We start from the raw sequence: 22,903 nt of genomic DNA, 5'->3' as shown, positions 1-22,903 counted from the left end.
AAAGTGGACGACCTACTTCTAAGTCCCCAAAGTGGACGGCCTACTTATAAGTCCCCAAAGTGGGCGGCCTACTTATAAGTCCACAAAGTGGACGGCCTACTTTCAAGTCCACAATGTGGACGACCTGCTAGTAAGTTCACAAAGTGGACGGCCTACTTCTAAGTCCAACAAAGTGGACGACCTACTTTTAAGTCCACAAGATGGACGACCTTACACCTAAAATCCACAGGGTGGACGACCTCATTGCTAGGTAGGGGGCCTCATCACTAAGTACACAAGATGCACAAGGGCAATGAAGTGCTGATCTTTTCCCTCTTGAACTCGTCATCTTGCCATGATGCAACAAAGTGACGGCGTTATGTTCAAAGTGACGGCATAATAAGTTAGCTAAACTGACGGCATTGTTCGTGGAAATGATGGGCGTATAGCCAAATAGATTAGCTAACAAAAGAAGAGCTGACGCCGTTAGGAAATTAACTGGCATACAATAAAGTTTTATCCAATGACGTCGCCCACGAAACTGATGGAATGATAATAAACGACAGTTTTTTATGAAAAAGAAACTGACGCCGTCATTAGTTCAACAAAAATTGGATTGAAAGAAAAAAAACGCCGTCACAAATAAACTGACGAGCTCATATAATTTTGACTTGGAATAAAAAACACATGAAGTATAAAATGACATTAAAATTAACATGGACGATGTCTTTACAGAAACCCAGAAAAATGGGCGTCAAGTACTACAAGTTCGTCTACACTTTTTCTTAAACAAAAAAGAGGACAGAAAAATAAAATTGAGTTCATAGAACGGTCTCAAGGTCCTCCATCGTCTTCGACAGTAAAAGGCTGGGCACAGGAGAGAGAAGGGCTGACGGCATTTTGGTCGTCACCGCGGGGATTTGCTGGAGTCAGAGTAACGGATTGATCCGCAGCTGGTTGAGCTAGGACGACGCTGTTGTCCCTCTGACTGTTGTCGTCAACTTCTTCATTGACGGTGTCACCTGCAGGGGTTGACGGGATGGACTCATCCATTGAAATCCTTGACAAATCCAAGTCAGGATAGGCAGATTTTACTTGCTTCAAGCAGTCCTCGAACCCGTCACCATAGTAGGCAGCACAAGCGTCTATGAAGGCTGACGAATCCTTAAACTCCGTCACAGCATCGTTCCTAGCCGTCTCCACTTGGACTAGGATGGACCTCAACTCCTTCTCCGCCGTCACCTTGGCCTCCATTTCCAGCTCCCGTCGGCGGGTCTCCTCTGTCAGCTTTTCCTTGTAATCTTTCAGCTCCTCGCCCAAGATGCGGTTCGCATCCCTGTACTGCGCCTGGCCGTCAGCTAGGTACTTGACGCGCTCGTGCAGACGGGTAATCACCCCTTCCTTGGCAGAGCACCTGCTTGACAGAGCTTTCATGCGAACCATAGCCTGGAAGAAAAAGGGGACAAGACAAAGTCAGGGTATAAAAAATTGGTCGGGCACCAAAGTAGAAAGCGAGACTCACTCTGGTAAGGTCGAAAAGGCCTGACGCCTTTATCTCGTCAATAGTCTGCTCGGCACAAGGGTCCATTTCCTCATCCTTCAAAATGGACTCCGTCACCTCTACAGCGTAGTCTTTATGGGTCAGCAGGCGACGTGCAGACCCCTAGGAGATAGGGCCTGACGAGGTCATGGGCCCCTTACCTGCCCCATAAACGGGCCTGGGAGGTGACGGTCTTCGTGAAGACTTGTCCCCGGGAGTTGGGACAGCTTTCTTCCCTGGACGGTCTTCCCTACCGTCAGGTTTCCTCTTGGCCGCGACCTTCCCGACGGGCCTGGGGGCTGACGGTGGGGTTGACTTGCCCCCAGCCTTCTCTTGCTGTTTCTTCTTGGCCGCAGCGGCAGCTCGAACCCTTTGTTTAGCTGACTCCATTTCTGCGAAGAAAAAGGGTTAGAAAGAAACAGCGTTAGGATAAAGACAAGAAGTTGAAGGACACTCACGAGGACGGGAATAAGCGTTCAATTTGCAAGCTTCCTCTGTCGGTTCAAAACCACCACAATATAAGTGAAGAGTATCTAACGTGATTAGATCCCGACACTTTCTCTCGTCCAAGGGAATGGCCGTCACTCGACGAATGAAATCCTCTTGCTCCGCGGTAATATGTGGACGATTGTTAGCTGCAATGAAAAGTGACGGGTTAGGATAGCAAATAAGTAGACAAAGCGAGAAGGGTCGACGGGAATAACCTGAATCTCTAACATATGCCCATGTGTTATCAAAACCATTGGGCATTGACTCCCACTCCTCTTGACGACATACCCAGTTTGTTCCTTCTACAAAGAAGTATCTGCCCTTCCACTTCCTATTGGAATCAGGCATATCTGACACTAATTTCAACTCCTTTTCCCTCACTGCAAAATGATACACTCCTTTTGACGAGGAAATGTGTTGAGGACGATAACACCAGAAAAACTCGTCCAAGGTCAGCTGACGGTTCCCACCACTCAGACGACCCCACAAGATCTCGGCACCAATAAAGGTTCGCCAAGCGTTGGGGGCAATCTGACTGACGGATATCCCAAGGAAGTTAGCTAATTGATGGTGTAACGCCGTCAGAGGTAGCCTTAGCCCTGCCGCGAACATGGCATCATACATGCCGACATCCGCGGTTCGTCCTGAGTAACACCTCTCACCTTCCTCAGGAAGACGGATGGGAACGTCGTCAGGTATTTGGTAGCGAGACCGCAAACTCTTGAAAACATTCTCCGACATCGTCGGGAGAAAATTGTTGACGGACCACTCTGAGGGTAAGATGAAGGGACGATCATCACCAAAGGATCCCGAGGTGCTCTCTAAGGCTTCCTCGTCGCCGTCGCTCTCACCCCCGTCACTGATACTCACCTTTTCATGAATCTCCTGGTCTTCATCGTCTATCCCTTCTCCATCACCACTCACCTCACTTCCTCTAGAACTCTCTACTTCACCGTCAGAAGGAGTTGACGATTCTCTTTCTGACGACCAGGATAGGCCCTCCGCGGGCTCACGACCTGATGGGAAAACTTCGTCGTAACCCGCTCCGTCGCGGATCGACGATTGATCACTCGGCGTCTCCCTAGACATCTGACTACCTACAAACGACGGGTTTTTCTAAGATCCTAGGCAGACGACTTCACTAAAGGGCGTCACTAGAAAAAGTAAAAAGGTAAAGGAAACTTACGTGCAGGAGGACGGTCTCAAGAAGTTGACGGTTGTACGATTGACGGTGTGATAAGATTGGCAGTGACGAATTCTTTCTCTCAAGATGAACTAGGCGAAAAAAGTGGGAAAAAGGTAAATAGTGAAGTATATATAGGAGAAAGGAGGCGCGAAAGACGAAGCGACACACCCGTCCAGACACGGAGCCAATCAATCTACGCCATGTGTCCCACCATTTAATGAAGATGGCACAAATTACCATGCATAAACCATTTCCCCAATAACAAGAACTCCATGACCCGTCACCCATAGCTGACGGGGTAATGTAGTGGGGGGCAGTTGATAGTGACGTTTTTTACAATCTATCAATACGTTAAGGAGGCTGACGGGAATATACAACCCGTCAGCCAGTCTTGTTAGGATGCCTCCTTTTGACGTTTGAGGCCATACCCTTTACGTAGCGACGTCAGGCTGAAGAGTCAAAGCTGACGACCTTGGTTGTAAAGGTCTTTGGCTGACGTTCTTTGTGGAGACATACATAGGATGACGGCAGTGTAGGAGGTACGCGTGGGCTGACGACCTTGGCAGGTAAACGCTGAAGGAGTAATCCAACCTTCATTCTTAGCCTATTTTGACTTCTACATACGTGAATATAAGGAAAGTTCTTGCGCTACACGTTCGACTTTAGTCAAGAAGATTCCTATAAGGAAAAGGCTCTATACAATAGGCAAAGATCCACGAATTACTCTTCTAAAAGGAAATTACTTCTTCACCAAGGCATTTATTTCGGCCCCATACCACTATATATACCCCAAAAACCCTCATGACCCAAGGTACGCACAATTATCCCAACTCTTGCACTCTAGGGTTGTTTAAAAGACTCTAACTTGATCGTCAGAGGGTTTTTGGCCGGCACCACACCGGTACTCTCTGTTCGATCATCTATTTTCTCTTCGCAGGTGTTGCTTCGATCTGAGGAGTATTCGCAGCTTACTGGTGATTTCTTCGACATCATCATTTTGCTTCTAAGCCAAAAGAGACTACCACAATAGTCAAGAGTACTTGCTTTACCACATTAAAATTGAAAACTATAATTTATGACATTGTACTCAATATCCTACAAGAAAGACACATATTTGCTAGTCTGGTAAAAAGGCCACAAACTTTTCTCTCAAGTACCTCTGAAAAACACTAAAATAGGCTAAACTCAAGATGGGTCTAAAAAGAAACTCAAAAACATCAATTACTATGATATGACCTTTACACAAACCAAAAATCTGTTCAATGCTGAAGATGAAGAGAGTGGGGAGATGTCAGAAGCTCTTTAAACCAAGCAGCTGAAATCAAAATAGTTTGTGCACAACAAAAACGTATGTGATAACAAAAAATAAAAATTCAGCCTCACATTCATAAGAAAATTAGAAAGCAATTCACTAAATTACTGTATGAAAGATAAAAAATCAATCTCCCATTCATTAAAAAAAAAAAATTCAATTCACTAAATCACTAACTCATAAACAGTATCCTATTCATTCTTTTATACTAATCTTTGAGTGACCGAAAATATTCCTGTAGTGGAATGTTTCTAGCAATTTCAACAATTCTTGAACGTTGATCATTATTCTTTGAAAGCACTAGACTTGCTGCCAACTTGTACCGTAAATGTTCCGACCAACTCTCCTACAAATAATTAGACATGTAATTAAGAAGTAGTTTAAAAAAATTATGTGAAAATTTGTATTTAATTCAAAGAAAATTATTACCAAAAGGGGTAAATGCCTGCTGGAAGTATTTGTAAACATGTGTTTTATAACATACATCCCGCAATCATACCTGAAAAATGAAAATTGTTAAAATTTTGCAATTTGAAAAATGCATAGAATAGTTATCCATATGTACTAGTACAATTTGGTACCTACCCATTATTTTGTTGAGGATTTGAGATGGGTGATTTGAATTTAAATCTGGTAATATTATCAATATACTTGTCTTTCTCCAAAAAACTCAACAACTTATCAAGGCCTGTAACCTATCGCAAAGTTGGATTTTAACATCAGTTATTTTTAGTACAATACCTAGCAAAATTACATTAAAAACAATCATTATTGAGTAGAAAGAGTAAGAAACAATACCATAGTTTTAACATTTTTTGTTCGAATGCCTTCACTAGTTCTACTTTGCAAAGAGTCTAGTATATATATATATAAATCTTTTTGCAAAATCAACGACACATAAGTACCAATGACTATTATTGTCATTCATAGGGATAAAAATCTACAGGTACAAATGAACAATGTATTAGCATGTGTAAATGTAATATACATGTGTGTGCGCGTGCTAAGTGAAATTACCCGTTCACACTTCACCAAATTTGACATATACTTGTCATCGTCCCTATATGTCTTTTTAAACCATTCTAGTGTGGGATTGCCATCTTCTTCAAGCATTTTTTGCTACAAAAATATATAAAAATTTCAAAAAAGTATGGTATTAATTAAACTCAACATGCACAATCCAAAACATATATTCAAGAAAAACAAATTAAACACTATAAGCACAAAAACCAAAATATTAGGAAAACTTACAGCAAAATGCGTTGGCAAATACCACACAAACATGTCTCTATATTTGTTTTCTTCCATCCTCATCTTGCAAACGAACAAATTAATAATCTAAAATACAACATAATGTTATAATTATTGTATAAATAAACAACACAAATATTTATTAGTGTATTTAAATTTCATACGCTAACCTAACTGCTTATCCATTGGTTAGGGAGCAAGGTATTGAAAGCTGCACGATCACCATACTCATATTTCATGGAAACAAGAACTTCACTAAACATTATTCATTGACAAATTCTTATGTTAGAGCTTATTCAATAAATTCATTATTTTTAATACCAACTTCAAAAAGGACAAACCTCTCTTCAAAATTTTTATTAAAAATGTAGTTACATATGATCTTCTCCATTTCAGTAAATGGTTCGAACTCATTCATATCCTCGTCATCACCCAATCTAGATTCCTAAAAGAATATAGTATAATCAAATTAGCATATAAAAATTTGTTCTTTTCGCACCCTTATATATCAATGTACACATTCATGAACTCACCTGCAATGAATCTTTGATTTTTTGCCTTTTATTGACTTTTGGAACTTCAGCTTGTGATGTGACAATTGGGCTGCGTTTTTGTGATCTGGTGACTTTAGGCTTGCTAGAAGGTGTAACACATGATGCATTAAGTCGAACATTATGAGGGAAAGTTAATTGCATCATATCCACATCCTGTGCAATAAAAAAAAAAAAAAAAAACTCATGTTGCTACTAAACATCCTAAACACATTTAAAATAAATAAATAACAAATACTAATTCAATTACCACATTATGAGATAAGGGTGTTTTGCTGCCAGGTTTTTTATTAGATTGAGTTTGCCCAGCAATGTGAACACTACAGTCTTCCTCCATTGACACTATCTTAGATACTTCTTTAGTGTGCTCTGTATCATCTTGTTTTATTTTGTCTTGAACTGGAGATGTAGACTCTATCTTAGATTCTTTTTTAGCACATACTATATCATCGTCATCCATTGTGTCTTGGATTATATATGGAGATGCAGACTTCATTTCTTTTTTAACATCTACAATATCATTTAAGTTGAGGTCATTGGAATGTCCATAATGTTCCCTTGCTGTTTTCTTTAACTCCAAAAGAATGTCATTCTTAAATGTGTCCACATTGTTTGCAATATTTGTCACGGTTTTCTGCATGACTAGCATTTCATCTTTAAGATTTGTTATTGATTGCTCAATTCTACGAATTGCTTCATCAAAACCCTGTGGATTAATTTATAGGTACAATCATCAACAAATGTCTAGCACCAAATTATCATCAAATTCATAAGATTTATTGGTTGAAAAATGATACCATATTTGGCTTGTCTTCATGTTGAGATGGCATAGCATGAGATTCATTAATATCTTGTTTCTGTAGTGGAATATTTTCTGTTTCGTGTCCACCATCCATTTGTGTTACAAACAACTATGATAAAAAGAAAATAAAAATTATGTCAACTACATGGGGGTAATAATTCACATATAAAACATATTTAACTTATTTCTAAATAGTCAAACATTAAAAAAAGTCAATTATTACCTTAGGACTGTCAAAACTTCCAATTGAATGTAATTTAAGCATCCTTTGGTTAACTTCTTTTTTCCCCCAATAACAGATACGTGGTTGAGGTCGTTTGGACACATGTTCAATATTCGTTTCAACATTAACATGCTCAAAATAAAACAACTGCAATATGTATAAAAGGGTCATAGAAATTTAGTCAAAAGAGTCATACAAATTTGATAAAAAAGAAAATCATATTCTTGAAAGTAATTATTTTCTACAAATTACCATTAAAAATAGCAAGCAACCACTAACGCCAACACGATTCTTTTCTTTATATTTGCACACACCTCGAATAAGAAAATCCAACACCAACTTCGCCCAATTCAAGCTTTTGAACTCATCAATATTAAGGAGAATTGAGATAAATGACCGTTTGATATAAGGTTTAGAAGTGGGACATAATAAAGTACCTAATACAAATAGCACAAAACAACCAACAAATTCTTTTCCTGATGTTTTCATCTCCTTCAGCTTACCCTCTAAGAGGTTAATTGGTATATCCCCTACCACATTTAATCCATATTGTTGGCATATATGATTTATCTCTTCAGCGCTTGCAACAATAGACACATCTACCCCACTTGATTTTACTCCTAGAATAAATTCTACATCTTTAGTGGATATTGGTAACCTCCTTCCACAAATATCCAATGCACAAGAATTGTGGTCAAAATGTTCAACTAACCATTTGCAAAAATCTCTATTCAACTGTATAGACCTTAAATCCAACATACTACCAAATCCCATTTCTCGAATAACAAATCTTTGTCTTTCATTTAAATTTGAAACCATCAAATGAACACGATTAGGGGCACACTGAGTATATAATGAAACCTGCATTATATAATGAATAAAAAGGGTTTCATTGTGAAATTTAATACATAATCCTGAATGCTAAAAGTTTCATAGGTAAATACTTACTTTACGTGCTTTGCGAGGAATATTATGTGACAAATTAGCATATTTTTCAGAATTCTCACGTGCTTCCTTCTTGTACTCTAATTTAGAGTCTTCATCAAGATTCATCCACTTTTCTCTAATCTCCTTCTTAACCTATAATAGATATTCAAACTCAATTAAGATCTCCATGAATATGTCATGTCAACTAAACAATAACAATAATCTAAAAACTATAAATATTATTCACTTACAGTTGTGCTTATCTTATCGACAATGCCCTTAGATTTCATCAATTCCAATTGCTTTTTACTGAAAATCCAAATTTAATGAAACATATTATTTTAAATATAACAATAGGAAATATATTATAAATGGATATATAATGAAAATGAATCTTACTAATAAATTAAAAATGGTCCAACAGGTCTTTTCCGGGGGGGGGGGGGGAACTTGGACAGCACCCTGCTCTTCAATATTTTCCACTCTCCCCATACTCCTATCTCAATATAACATGAAATAAAAACAAGGTAAGCAATAACATACATTTGAAAAAAAAAAATCACAATTGAAAGCTATGGGAATTGCAAACTTTTTCCTTGCAAACTTCGTCCTGGACAACATAGATGATCAACGTTTTTATTTATTTTATTTTATTTTTTATACAATAACCTGTGTCACTACTATAAAATGGAAATAATATTTGTTATTTGTGGATGGTCATATCCTTCACTAAAGTGCGATATTCACCAAGATGCTTCTATCTAATCAGACAACATATTATAATGATTAAGAAGTAGGCTTTGTCACGTCACATCTGTCTTGTTGACATAACTAATTTATTCAAGATTATGACTAAATTTATTTTAGATTGTACCCTTCTCTTGACTCTTTCTGTGCTTAATTTTGCATCTTCATAATTTTTTTTTTTTAAATATACAAGTTGGATTAAATTCTGGCAAAGTTGGGAGTCAAGATATAAAACTATTTTAATTTAAAAATATCTAGTAACATGTTGTTTCAACAAGAAACAAATTCTATCACCCTATTGAAGAGTTAGCTAGAAAGGTATATTAGTATATTCCAAATTCTAATTTCTAATTGGGATCCAAGTTTCTCTATGATTATTAATGATCACGTAACTTAATCAGTGATCATTAAATTTCCTCCTTAGTAAGAGATGAGGAATCCAACCATTGATTCATGGGATCAAGGGTTTTTTGTTGTTGTTGTAAAGTTAGGGATGAGATAATAATCTGCTATCAACTTTAAACGCAAATAGTTGACTGACACTAAATGTTTATAAGTAGTAAACTTAACCAAACAAAATAGAATAGATATGTACAGATATAATAAAGGTCCATAAAAAAAATAAAAATAAAAAATCTCACAACTACTTATGGAAACAAGTTGTAATTGCGGTATGATAAAAATTGTGTTAATGATGAGTGTCTATATGAAGGCGATATTATTCCAATGAATGAAGATTCATTCTTTTTTTAAAAACAATTAATAAGTAATATTGATTATCAAAGGAACACAATTAAAAACACAAAACCATAACAGAGAAACAGCTTCACATACAAAAAAATATTAAGGAACAAATATCCCTAACACGAGTTGACTCATTTGTATATTATCAATTTTACTTACTGTTATCAATTTTACTTACTGTTTGGAATAGAAAAATTGAAATCCACATATATAATTATCACTTTTTTACTTTGTAATTATATTTCTATGACCAGATTGGATTTGGTCACATGAATACATCATTTTTTATGATTTTTTCAAGTAAAAGGAAAATATTGTATTGGAAAATTAAGGCTATAGAATGCATCTTCTTGGGGGAGACTTTACGTTTCCCATATATTCATGTATTGAAACCAACTCACAGGTCAACAATTAGACCCTCTCTCTCTCTCTCACAGTAGCATACACAAACCTCACCACAACCAAAACTAAACCAACTCTAAGATGCTTCCCAGTTGGGAAAACTCATTTCTGAAGAAACTCAAGAACATAGACCTCAAAGTAGTCAAAAAGAACTCCAACATGTCAGTCAATTTCTCTGTGTTTCGTCCTCTCATGAAACACAGGATTGGCTGATGTGGAAGTGTAGCTTGCCTATTAGCAATCCAACCCCACAACAGCAATATATCTCTAGATTAATGAGATCACAGTTCAATAGCAATCAAATCACATCCAATTCATCATCATTCAATCATTTCAAAAAAAAAAAAAAAATGTATTAGAAGCTTATGAACCACTTGGACACCAGAAGAATTAACTTTGGTTCCTAGTCCTACTAATTTGAAACTCAGTACCAAATACTATAATTCTTTTAGAGTTGTAGTACTTTTAAAACCTCAGTACAAATTTGTACTTTTAAACTGACAAATTTGTAATTTTTGCTCTTTTCCCCTTTGCTATCAGAACTATGCCCACTACAAGCACATAGAGATAGACATATCTAACCCTCAACTCCCCAGCATCACACATGAATAGATTCCATAATCTGCCAAACTCAGAGGGCCACCTCGCATATAGAGGATACACAAACACTATTCTGGAAGTGCCTTTACAATACCCATTATGTTTTTTTTTTTTTTTTTTTTTTTTTTTTTTTTTTTTTTTTTATCACTAAAGAATGTTAAAAATTGAATTTTTATCAAAAGCCCATAAACACAATCATGATTCTTGAATGAGAAACATAATAAAGAAAACTACTTTATCCATTTATTCCCAACCCACCAAAAAAAAAACACAGGAGTCTGATTCTAATGATATCTATGTGTCTACAAATATAAAACAATAATTATAATCAAAACCCAAAATGGGCAGGTCTCAAAAGCAGCCAAAAACCCAAATAAATCCACACCCATGAAGAAACAAAAACAGCAGAAGCAACAAATCTCTCAGCCAAAATAAGTTAACAAACAACACCCAAATCTCCTATCAAAATAATAAAAATAAAAACCCAAATCAGTTAATAGCATTAGGGATTACTAACAATGAATAAAACTAAATACAAATCATGCGTTGATAGTCAAAGAAACTTTAATAATCTGTATATTAGCAGTAAAATCAACTTCGTCTGAGACAAAGAGAGAGAGAAAGACAAACCTATTTCAAATATCGTCGCCGGGTAGAGGACGGCTGATACTGTTTCTTCTTCTTTGGGTTTTGTTTAGCCGCCCTGGGTTCTTGTGGTTTATTAGTAAGAGAAGAAGCCGATTCTGGGTTCTTTAGATAAACCGAATCGGAAGCGTGAGAGAAAGAAGCCCAATGGAGAGAATTTTGTTCTTGAGAAAGAGAAGCACACAAGGAAAAAAAGAAAAAGAGAAGAAGAAGAAGAAGATAAAAGCGAAGGCTTTGCGATTTTTGTACCTTAGAGTTTGAGGAGATTGTTCTATGGGAGATCTGGTGTTGAGAGAACAAGAAAAGAAGGTTTTTTTTTTTTTTTTTTTTTTTTTTTTTTTTTTTTTTGTGGAGAAACATGGGGAGAGAAGGATTTGGTTCTATTATTTTTGGTTTTATATGCTAACTTGCTATACCGGTAACTGGTATCCCACTAAAATTGAATAAACGGTCAAGATTAAAAACCATTAGATTTGATGGTCAGGATTTGTATGGGTACCGAACCCCCCAAAAAATAGAAGGGGTACAGTAGAATGACCTTGTTAATATATATATATATATATATATATATATATATATATATATATCACAACAACCCACACTCACATCACGTGAGTGGAGTTGTCTATGGCAGTACTGCCACATTGTAATGTCACATCCCTATTTAAAAAAAAAAAAAAGATAATGATAAGATGAAAGTGGGACATGTGGCTAGACAACTTCCTGCTACACGCACCACTCAAACAGTTCCCAAAAAAAAAGCATTGCACCTGAAATTTAGCCACAGTTATACCGAAAGCTAGTGCATCACTTTCTTTGCAGTTTTGGCCCATGAAGTGATTAGTTAAGAGAAAAAATAGAAGAAAACTGCTTCGGAGATCCTCTATAAATTTGAGAGGAACACGTAAAAAAAAAAAAAAGGAGACACGCTAAAAAAAAAAAAAGAAAGGCAGATTCACAAAAAGAGAGCAATTACACAGAAAAAGGCATAGAGAGAAGAGAAAAAAGAGAGGCACAGGCAGAAAGAAACATCAAGCAGAGAAAAAAATAAATAGTATAGGTTTGTACGTGGGATTTCGTCAGTCCCTTTCTTTCTCTAAATCTCTCTCTCTCTTTCTCAAATATGAATTTTTTGCTTGGTAATACAAATAGGATTGAGTTTCATGAGGAGTTCCTAACTCCATCCATGAAGCTTTAAATACGAGTCTTTGACTCGTAACTCCTATTTGTACATTACCAAATAAAAATTCTCTCAAAATTGTGGTGTAATGTCCTCTTTAATTGGAGTCCTTGACTCTACCCCATCAATGGAGTCCTTGACTCTATCCCATCAATGGAGTCATTGACTCTACAAAAATAATAGAGTTCTTGACTTTACCTCGTCAATGGAGTCCTTGACTTTACAAAAATAATAGAGTCCTTGACTTTACAAAAATAATGGAGTCTTTTACTCTACAAAAATAATGGAGTCCTTGACCCTTTTAAATTTATGGAGTCCTTACTCTAATTTTATTTAGTGGAGTCCTTGACTTCATCATGACAAATTCTTTGGGATTATTAATTCCTTAATCAAAAGTAGAGTTAATAATTCCTAAAATAAAATGACCATAAAAATTGATTTAAGGAAAATCTCCAATTCCAAATACGTTCACAATGATTAAATTGCTTCAAAGGAGTTTTTCTTTCCCTTCATTAAATTTGGGAATTTCAATCAAATTCCTACAAAGAAGCAAATAAAAAAAAAAAAAAAAAATTGCTTGGACATTTAATTTCTCAAAAAATAGAATTCTTCGTTCAATTTTCATAAAATTATGGTCCATACCCTTGAGATTAAAATCAATTATCTCACCCAAATTCAAAAAAATATGTGAATACTTAATCAAACACCAAGTATTGACTTAAAGGTCCATCACTTAAAATTGGACAAAGCCATATTTGAGACTTTAAATTTAAGATCTAAAATTAAGAACTACGAAGTGGCTTGATCCCCACTAAGGGTACGTAGGCAACCTAAATAAATTATTAGGTGCAGTCACAAATAAATAAAAACACATATCCCCTCAAACATAAAAATAGATAAACTTATGTACAAAGATAATGTGGTTGGAATCAAAGGGTTTTCCCTTAAAATAAAGGGTTGTAATTAAGATATACATTATCTTGAATGGACACTACTCACGTTAATAAAACTCATACGCCCAAAGACCTATGAGTGAAATTATGTTTGATGAATTGTTAAACATAAGTTGACAACGTTTGTTAAAGATAATCTAACAATCATTGTTAACAATTTTCGTCAACAAGTATAAATATTATTATAATTATTATTATTATATTTTATTTCACGAATGGTTACTTGGTCAGAAAATTCTAATTATACTATATGTACATGTTCTTTTATTAATGTTGGATGCCAATCTATCCAATAAATGTCACCTAAGCTTACTTATCAAAAAAAAAAAAAAAAATGGGGTACTTGTCCAATAAAAAAAAATGCCACTTGAGCTTGTTGTACGTACCAGTTTGTTAAAGTAAATCATGCTATGTCAATTTAATTCTGTCATATCATTTAAATGGCTTTAAAAAAACTTAAAACAAATTTTTATTATCTAGTAGAGATTTATTCAATATTAAGTGTCCATATCAATGACGTACAGTTTTCTTCCTGAGAACATTGCTTCAAATGATCTTTACTAATAATTAACTCTCTCTCTCTCTCTCATAATAATAAATAGCCAAGGAGCGAGGCCTAAACATTTTCCTACTCCAACAAATGAAAATTTTAATTTAGGACTTGTTAATGAGTGTCTTTAGGGCATTTGTTAACTTTTTAAGAAAAGTTTTGATACTATTTTTATGAGAAATAAAAAATGGTTTGGCTTATCTCTAGTATTTTTTTTAATTGAAATCTCATTTTCTTTTAATAAGAAATTGCCACATCAGCCATTAACTAAATAAAATGTGGAGATTAAAACCCACTACCACTTACTATTGTATATTTAAAACAATTAGAGATGTCCAGTTAAAAAAGTACCGGAGGTAAGCTAAACCCAATAAAAAAAGTTGTCAAAACATTTTTTTTTTAAATTTTCCCATAAAAACTTTTCTAAAATGGTTCACTAACAAATTCTCTTAAGGCACCCATTAAATTTTTCTAATTTTTAATTTTTTGTTTATAATTAAACATAAATATATGCTTTTTTTTTTTTCTAAAAACAAAAAACATATACATAAACCTAATCCCTATGAACATATGAAATAATTTATATAATTTGTAACGTCTAATCCCTATGAAAGAAAAAAAAGTAGAATTGAAAGTGCTGTTATCTACCAAGGACATTAAATAGTTATTTATTTATTTTTTATTATTATTAGAATGGTAACTAGTTGCTAGTGAATTGGGTCCAAATTTCCAGAACAGTGCAGTATGGCTTTGGAACTATATGATATAAAGAGGCTCTTTGTGACCTATGACTATGAGTGGTAAGGTACGAGTCTTTCTGGAGCAGTAACATGGCCATAAGGTGAGAATCTAGATGATGATATGGTGCACCTCATGAAGAGTAGTTTAGGCATAGTCCTTAGAAGTAGTAACCCACGTGCTTGGATGGTAGGAGTTACTTGTTGGAAAAATTGTCTCTGCCTCTGGTTAGATTCCAAATTTGTATGTTTGGTGTCAATTACTCAATCACTGTCTTGTGTTCTTTATGCTGTTGATCTACTTCTTATTGATGAATTTTCTATTACTAGATTTGAAAGAAGTTCTAATATTATAACATTCTTGGTTTTCTCATTTTTCTTTTTTGGAAAAGTATCAAAAATCAAAATTCCTCTCTCTCTCTCTCTCTCTCTCTCTACATACATATGACTAAAAAAAATTAAATATTGCTTAAATTCTATTATATTGTTTTATATGCAAAATTATTACTGATTAACATGAACCATGTAAAATTTTTTTTTTTTAGAAAGTCTATGGACACAAAAAATTTGACAAAACTTTTCACAACTATTGATGTGGTAGATTAATAGTAGTAAGTAAAAGAATGATGTTAGTGGTGGACGTAAGTGAAAACTAGTAAAAGTTTGCTAACTCAACTATTGGGAAAATATTGTGAATTTTTGGTGAGAAGTTTGCTACTACATTTACAATATATTACACAACAAATCCTAGGTGTTAACAACTTGTACTAACTTACTACTTAGGATTTTTTGTAAAAATGTTGTGGATGTAGCATTTTTCTTTCTTTTTTCTTGTCTTTCATTTGATAAAAAAATTATTTTATTTGTTTGCTAATATTTGGGCTTAATTAATTTTAAAAAAAACCCTATTGGTTAAAATTTGCGGGCCTTTTTCTTTTCTACTTGGGGCCTTAGGTGACTGCATATACCGTAGGGCCGGCACTGAGTTACACCCAGTGTAACTCTATAGAAGTTATACCATTTTTACACCATAAATCTCTTAGAGATCTAATGGTTTAAAAAAAACCCATAAAATATCAATTCCCTACCAACTCATTTACCTAAAAGTCAACCGCAAGAGGACCCAATAGTAAGTTACTCTGATGGCTAGGGTTTGGTTTTTTCCCTTTGGCTGCTTGTAGAATCCTTGTCCCTTTCATCGTTTAGGTTTCCTGTCCCCTCCGAGACCCTTCTTCTTTTGGTAGGTTGGTGTGTCATTGTTTAGTCAGTGGTAGGTTATTGTTGGTATCAATGTCTACAGTATGGAAGGTCTGGAGAAAATGTGGTCTTGGTTTTCGCTAACTGAAGAGGAAGAGTTTGGGGCTAAAGTTTTGAAAGATGATGAAAAGAAAATAAACAGATTAGCTGGTCGATTCTTCACCAAGTGGGTTCTAAACGTGGAGGTTGTGGGGCACACTTTTAAACCACTATGGAAATTGAAAGGTGAGTTGAAAATCTGTGACCTTGGTGATAGCATACTGGTTTTTGATTTCAAAGAGGGGCTTGACCTTGAGAGGGTGCTTGAACTAGAACCATGGACATATGACAAACATATGGTAGTTTTCGAGTGCGTTAGGGAGATTGAAAGTGTGTCATCATTGGAGTTTAGCAAGGCCACATTCTGGGTGCAGATTCACAACATCCCTGAGAGGTCTCTCACCCAAGTCATAGGTGAAGCAATAGGCAACACAATAGGGAAGGTCATTGAAGTGGCTGACCTAGAGGATGACGGTGTTGGTAATGAATTCCTTTGAGCGAGGGTCTCCATGGACATAACAAAGCCCCTCCCTCACTGTCGCAAACTTTGGGCAGAAGGTAAGCAGGTCGGTTGGGTGGGATTAAAATTTGAGCGCCTGCATGGTGAAAGGGAGTGTGAGTTGTGGCTTCGGGGTAAAGGAAGTTTAAAGAAGGAGGATCAACAGTTTGGGGAATGGTTATGTGCCAACTTAGTTCGAGGGATTAGAAAATCTATTATTGTGATTCCTGGCTCTACTCGTGCTCAAGCACCATGGTGGAGGAAACTCGGAAGTCAAGCTCCTCCATCATCCAAGCAATCCGAGAGCTCTTCATATCGAAGTATGGTAAGTGATTGTTTCATCAAGGGGGTAATCACTAAGAATATTGTTGGTTAAATACATGTTTGTATCACATACAAAACATATGCAACTGAAAATTAATGGATCTATTTCATTCGCAATTGTTAACATGTACTATGCAAATTTCAGAATTCAAGAACAAGAGAGCATACATTGGTGTGGTGAAATTAAAAAAAAAAAAAAGATTAGAAGTACTCGGGAACACTTTTAATCTTCACTCCAATTCCACTTTACGCCCAAGAAGTGTGGTCTCTCAATCAATTTTAAAAAGGAGAATTAAAGAGTGTCTCACACTCATATACACACCATTTTACAATGATGTCACTCTACCACAAAATTCTGTATGTTTCTCCCTTTGTATTTGAAATTTCAATAAGCGTGTAAAACACTTATGAACGTTTAGACCCCTAAATTACAAATTACCAATTCAAGCTTATTAACAAACAATTTACGTGCAGAAAATGTAAATAAGCTAAAACAGAATTGATAACATAATCTAAACCAAATAAAATCACATCCACAGTAGAAATTAAATGGTAAAGACTAAGGGAAGAGAGATGCAAACACAAGGACAACACAATGATGTGTTATCGAAGAGGAAACCGAAGCCCTCGGTGTAAAACCTCTCCACCGCCCTCCAAGCGGTCAATAATCCATTAAAGAATGTAGTTGGGATACATGGACAACAGATGACCTTCCAAGCCTAATCTACCCAGTGTACCTAAGCCCTCTAAGCTCCTATTCCAACAAGGTTGCGCCAAACATATTTCTTCTTTAGCTTACCGGATTCCGCTATAACCCATAGCATCAACCAATATGAAATTGGTCCATTCCTAACTGCTTCTCAAAGCACCAAACAGCCTTCTCACAGATATGGGTATAGTGAGAAAAGGTTTTGGTAATGTACCTCTCAAGGATGTAACAATGGAGAGGAAGAGAGTAGAGGAATTTGAAGAGTCTCTATGTGAAGATTGTGAATGAGTCAATCTTGTTTTTCTCTAGGGTTTCTCTATCAAAATTCTCTTTGGAAGCTCTTTACATTTCATGGGTATAAGAGGTATTTATACTAGAGAGAGAAAGGAATGCAAAGAGTTAGTTTTTCAAAACAGAGCTGGCTAGCGACTTGGCCTCGTGACTTGACTGAGTCGCAAATTCAAGCCGCGAGCAAACAGAATGGCCAGACTGGACTTTTTATCCTGTGGTGCTCCAGTTGGCATGATTGTTCAACTTCTCTGCATGCTTCACTTGTGTGCAACATTTGGTGGCTTGTAAGCCGCGAGCCACCCACAAGATCCAGTTGTAAGTCCTTGCTTCACTACACAGTCTTGAGCATTTTTTTACACTTTCTCACACACTACCCTTACATGAATCCCACCTAAAAACAGGGTTTCTAAGTGCTGAATTACAAACAAATTGGCACGGAATAAAGCCAACAAAATGGTTGATAAATTTCAACCTTACAATCTCTCCCTTTGGCTATTCCGTGACAAAACCCTAAAACAAACTCTAGACTTAACATGTGAGTTGGGAACAATTGGACAAAACTCACTCGCACCTAACTTTAGAATCTGTGTAGCTTTTGAATCATAAGAACAAGTGTCTCCTGAAACACAACAACATAATATGATCATTGCATGCTGAAAAAACTTGAAATGCATATGAGACAAGCACAATGCGATCAAGCACAATGGAGTAAAGTAATAAACCAAAGCTTGACCATACAGGCAATCACTATAAAATAGTGACCACAATGCTCATTCACACTTGAAATGAACATCTGGACATGCAAGCTATTAAGCTTAAATGCAAAGAATCATTTGCATATCCAACACTCAACCAATGCACAATACATGAAGTATATGCATCTAGGAACAAGATCCTATTAGGACACAAGAGTGATGTACTTAAAGCAGTGCATAGCATAACATCAAGTACATAAGCTACAAAGCATAGGAACAAAAACATAAAGGCTACATAAGCATGGTACAAACCACAAAAGCCTACAAAACATAGAAAACAAACCCTAAAAGCTCATAAAAGCAACATGGGTATAGACCACAATACTGAAAAACATCATAAATATATAAATATGATCCGAAGACAACAGTAAACAAATAAGCTAAAACAGGTCAGCCAAAAGTGTGTGTGTGTGTGTGTGGGTGTATAAATCAGTATTCCTTCTCTTGAGCTCACACAACTCCCCCTTTCAAAATGCACACTTCCCAACTTCCCATTCTTGTATTACTCTCCCCTTTACTGTATACTATCTCTCCCCCTTTTTGGCACGAATAGCTAAAGGCTTTCCTCTAGCTTTTGTTGAATAGCATCTAACTGTGTCTCAATGGTTGTGAGACGCATTTGAACTTGGTTGTTGGTGGAGTATAGAACTTTTTCAAATCCGAAAATATGCTTATATAGATCCTCAATCAAAGTGCTCATCCGGTCATTGTGAGAGCTAGGATTTACAGGCTGAGCGCTAGTCATCTATAGCTCAGGAGTAATGGGAGGAGAAGTTTTTGTATGCATAGGTGTAGCTGAGCCATGACCGGATGGAGTGGCATTAGTGAAGGATTCACTCTTAGGTGCTTTAGAAGAGTGACTCTTACTTGCTTGAAGAGATATCATGGATAATGGTCAAAGACGAGCCAGTATTTATCCATCTGTTAGGGGATGAACACCTTCAAGAACCATGATCTTCATGAGAAGACTACAAAAAGGAAGGCATGTTCGGGCTACTGATCGTGCTACTGTTTTCCCAATGGTTTGAAAAATGTGGGCACAAATGTCAATCAGAGCTCTGGTGATGAGATCACATAGGAATTGTGCTCGACCAAGGTTGATAAATGCAGTGTTCGAGAGTGAATAGAGGTTGAAGAATATGATCAATTTGAGAGTCGTTAGGTCAGGTGCAAACTTTGCCGTTCCAATGGACTTGCCTTTTGATTGAATCTCATGATTTGGCCCAAGAATTTGAAGAATATCTTGTACCTTAGGAAGTTTATCGTCATATGGTCGGGGTCTACATTTTCCGGCCTATTGATTCGAAGAACCTTTGCAATGTAGTCTGGATTGATGTTGAACTCCCTTCCTCGTACCCAACACTGCAATTCAACTCCGGTGTATCTAGCATTTGAATAGAACTCCTTAACCAATTCTTTAATCGGATCTTCAAAGTTCCCAAACAAACTAGCCCAATCTTTTGTTTCAAAGATCCTAGGGATAAATGTTGTCCCCAGGGTATCAAATTTTACAACCCTTTCTACTACAGTAGAAGCGTCTTCGAAAATGCTTGAGAAAGTCTGTGAGTCGAGGGGAGTCCTAAATCTCTCATTGTTTGATGCTTGAGACGAACGTCGAGTCCGTTTTGAAATAGGGGATGATGGAGCATCAATTACAGGCTCTTTTCCTCGAGAGGAACGACGAGACATCTGCTAAATAACATCCATACAACAGAGAGCCAGTTTCCAAACCACACGACACAAACATAGACTAGATTAGATCCAAGTTAGTCCATGAAAGAAGCACTCATTGTTAGTTTTGAAGCATATATTAATGTATAAACAACACAGGTGTGTGTGTGGTGTACACATGAGATTAGAGTGCAGGTACAACTTAAGCACAACGTAATCTATGAAAATCTTAGAAGAATAAGTAACTGTCTTTGAGACAATACACTATGAGCATGATCTGCACATCACAGCACAGACAAGATACACTACGCAAAGATGAGAGGCACACACAAAAACATGTATAACAAGCAACAAATCATCAAAATTAGCAAAACCCATTCAATAAAATCAGCAAAAGTAACCAAACCCATGTTCGAACATACAAATTGCAAAACTCAAGCAACAACTCAAAAATTCAGGAAAAAACAAGGCTATAAACATGAAATATGTAGTGAAAATAAGAAAACCCATACCTTTTCTTGAGGATTGAAGTTGAGATGATGAAGAACAATGGTGGTTTATGTGAGAAACACGGTAAGTTTGAGAGAGGTATAAATAAGGAAGGCAATGAACAGTCACAAAAGTTCGAGGGACAACTAAAATTTTTTTTAAAAAAAACTGTCCATAAAACTCAAAACACGCGTTTTTCGCGACTGATTCAAGTTGTGTGCAAGTCGCCAGTCTCAGTCACCAGAGCACTTAAAGACAAAAGTTTGAAAATTTTGTTTAAGTGTTTTTCGCAACTGGAAGCTCTACCTGCAAGGAAGTCGCGAAGTAAGCCGCGAAAATCTCTATGTACCCCTCACCACTAGACCTTCCACCCGCGAACAAGTTGCCACTTTGAGCTGCGAAAAAAATAAAGACCCAAAATTTTAAAAATATTCTAATTATTTTTTGCGGCTGGGACATTTACCTACCAGTGGGTCGCGAGAAATCTCTATATGGGCTCGCGACTGGGGCATGCAACTGGACTAACCTGCGATTGAGTCGCCAAAAAGGGCAACACTGTTTTTGAAATTTTGACATTTTTGAAAGACGAAAATACTTTCCAAAAACAACTTCAAACACTCATAAATCTTTTTTCGTTTGATCAACATAGATTGAGCATGTGAAAACACATTTAATCAAGTACAATCACACAAATGAATATGACATTCATCGATCATAGGCTTGTGTGATGTGTGTGGGTATCAAAGATGAGATAATCCTTTGTCTAATGTGAAGTTTCAATGATCAATTCAACCAGATAATGTGATCCATCTCAATTATAAAAATATGCATACATGACTTCCCACAAAACTTGATAGCATCAGATTGAAGCTTTTCATTTGGCTCCATATACATCACATCATTTGATCTTTTTGAAACAATACATCTCATTGTGAGATTGATGCCAGAAATTTTGTTATTTTAGTTTGATGAGATAGCCTTTGGCTTTTTGGGTATCATACAATTTTTATAAAGGTCGCTTTTCCTTTTTCCTAGTCAAATACTAGTATGTGCGACAGGCTTTGCAGCTCAATATCTCTTTTCATTTGGAGATTTACATTTGGTGAGCTCTTGTAAGAAAAAACAATAAATAAAGGAGTGGGAAGATATATAGGCACAAGTCTATACATGTCTCAAGATCGACAAAATCATTCACTAATCATTCATGACAAGTTTGAAGATCTATTTACAACAGTCACATAGATGTTAAGATTTCTCCCACAATGATATGAGTGCATAGAGAACAAGCTATGCTCGTAGATGCAAAAAGCCATTAGTACAAAGGTACAAGGCAAAATATGTTTTGAGACAAAACCCAACAAAAATGATCAAACTTTTAGGATTTTCTACTCTTTATGTGTTTTTGGATTTTTGACACAAAAAAAAAAAAAGATTGGTAAAAAACAGCAATGTGAAAACATTTAAAGCAAAAGCAAAAAAACAACCAATCAACATACAGACAAGCATCATCACACGACATAGGAAGAATTGATGCTTGGACATGTTGTAATGCTTATGCATGAGTACCCTTTTTCACCCACACGTCATGTGCGTTTGGGGTGATATCCCTATAGGATTGGGTACGAGAGTTAGGACTTTTAAACCTTCTTGTGAAGCTTTCCAAGCAGTTGGTGAATGCACCAATCATCTTCATCACGTCTATCATTCTGAGATCACCATTTCGACCTCTTAATGGTTCAACAGCCCAAGTTGTCTTGTCGTTTCTTGGTCCTCTTGACCTTTGATTACCAGCATTCCTTAATGCTTTCAGGTTATGAAAATTTGGTCGGGTGTGCCCTTGAAGTCTGCAGTGATGACACACATGGTTCGTTCTAGAACCTCGTTGTGATCGTGGAAGAGATTTTGCTCTGGCTTCAAACCTGACCACAGATTGATTACGGAACTTGTTTAGCACCGCTGGTTAGCCACATTCTTCTTCTTCTCAACCTTTGCCTTCTCCATAGTAAAGGCAACTACAGCCAGCTCTTTGGCATTCACAAACTTTAGGGGTG

At 36.3% G+C, this 22,903-nt stretch overlaps 2 protein-coding genes and 1 long non-coding RNA gene across 7 annotated transcripts; 2 read left to right on the top strand and 1 right to left on the bottom strand.

Moving 5' to 3' along the window:
- Positions 1-4,546: 4,546 nt before the first annotated feature.
- LOC142642860 (uncharacterized) lies at positions 4,547-12,625 on the bottom strand. 5 transcript variants are annotated; one of them, XM_075817295.1, is made up of 14 exons: positions 11,384-12,625; positions 8,660-8,756; positions 8,512-8,569; positions 8,282-8,413; positions 7,334-7,480; positions 7,106-7,219; positions 6,559-7,014; positions 6,291-6,464; positions 6,099-6,202; positions 5,928-6,012; positions 5,758-5,844; positions 5,524-5,625; positions 4,936-5,005; positions 4,547-4,852 (listed from the first exon to the last, which is right to left on the bottom strand). In XM_075817295.1, exons 3-10 carry the CDS (start codon positions 8,548-8,550, stop codon positions 5,928-5,930), a joined length of 1,251 nt encoding a protein of 416 aa, XP_075673410.1. In that variant the 5' UTR covers positions 8,551-8,569; positions 8,660-8,756; positions 11,384-12,625; the 3' UTR covers positions 4,547-4,852; positions 4,936-5,005; positions 5,524-5,625; positions 5,758-5,844. The 5 variants fall into 5 exon arrangements, with proteins under 5 accessions (XP_075673410.1, XP_075673414.1, XP_075673412.1 ...); XM_075817299.1 differs by having other exon boundaries at positions 5,928-6,007; XM_075817297.1 differs by lacking the exon at positions 5,524-5,625.
- On the top strand, positions 10,935-11,316 carry LOC142642861 (uncharacterized). Its single transcript, XR_012845754.1, has 2 exons — positions 10,935-11,029; positions 11,102-11,316. It is a non-coding gene; the product is annotated as an uncharacterized LOC142642861 (long non-coding RNA).
- A 3,494-nt stretch (positions 12,626-16,119) lies between the features above and the next one.
- On the top strand, positions 16,120-16,611 carry LOC142644416 (uncharacterized). Its single transcript, XM_075819037.1, has one exon. It carries the CDS (start codon positions 16,120-16,122, stop codon positions 16,609-16,611), a length of 492 nt encoding a protein of 163 aa, XP_075675152.1.
- The last annotated feature ends 6,292 nt before the right edge of the window (positions 16,612-22,903 follow it).

This window comes from Castanea sativa, chromosome 7 (assembly GCF_040712315.1).
Source record: "Castanea sativa cultivar Marrone di Chiusa Pesio chromosome 7, ASM4071231v1".
Lineage (NCBI taxonomy): Eukaryota > Viridiplantae > Streptophyta > Magnoliopsida > Fagales > Fagaceae > Castanea > Castanea sativa.
The sequence above is the reverse complement of the archived record's forward strand: the minus strand, read 5'-3'. Positions and strand labels throughout refer to the sequence as shown.

Bases quoted from the DNA above. Each gene is read 5' to 3' on its own strand.
- LOC142642860 (XM_075817295.1), bottom strand. From the start codon at position 8,550: ATGAAATCTAAGGGCATTGTCGATAAGATAAGCACAACT. The intron at 8,414-8,511 runs GTAAGTGAATAA...TATCTATTATAG, and splicing joins TCGATAAGATAAGCACAACT to GTTAAGAAGGAGATTAGAGA. The intron at 7,015-7,105 runs GTATCATTTTTC...ATTAATCCACAG, and splicing joins ATGAAGACAAGCCAAATATG to GGTTTTGATGAAGCAATTCG.
- LOC142644416 (XM_075819037.1), top strand. From the start codon at position 16,120: ATGGAAGGTCTGGAGAAAATGTGGTCTTGGTTTTCGCTAACTGAAGAG.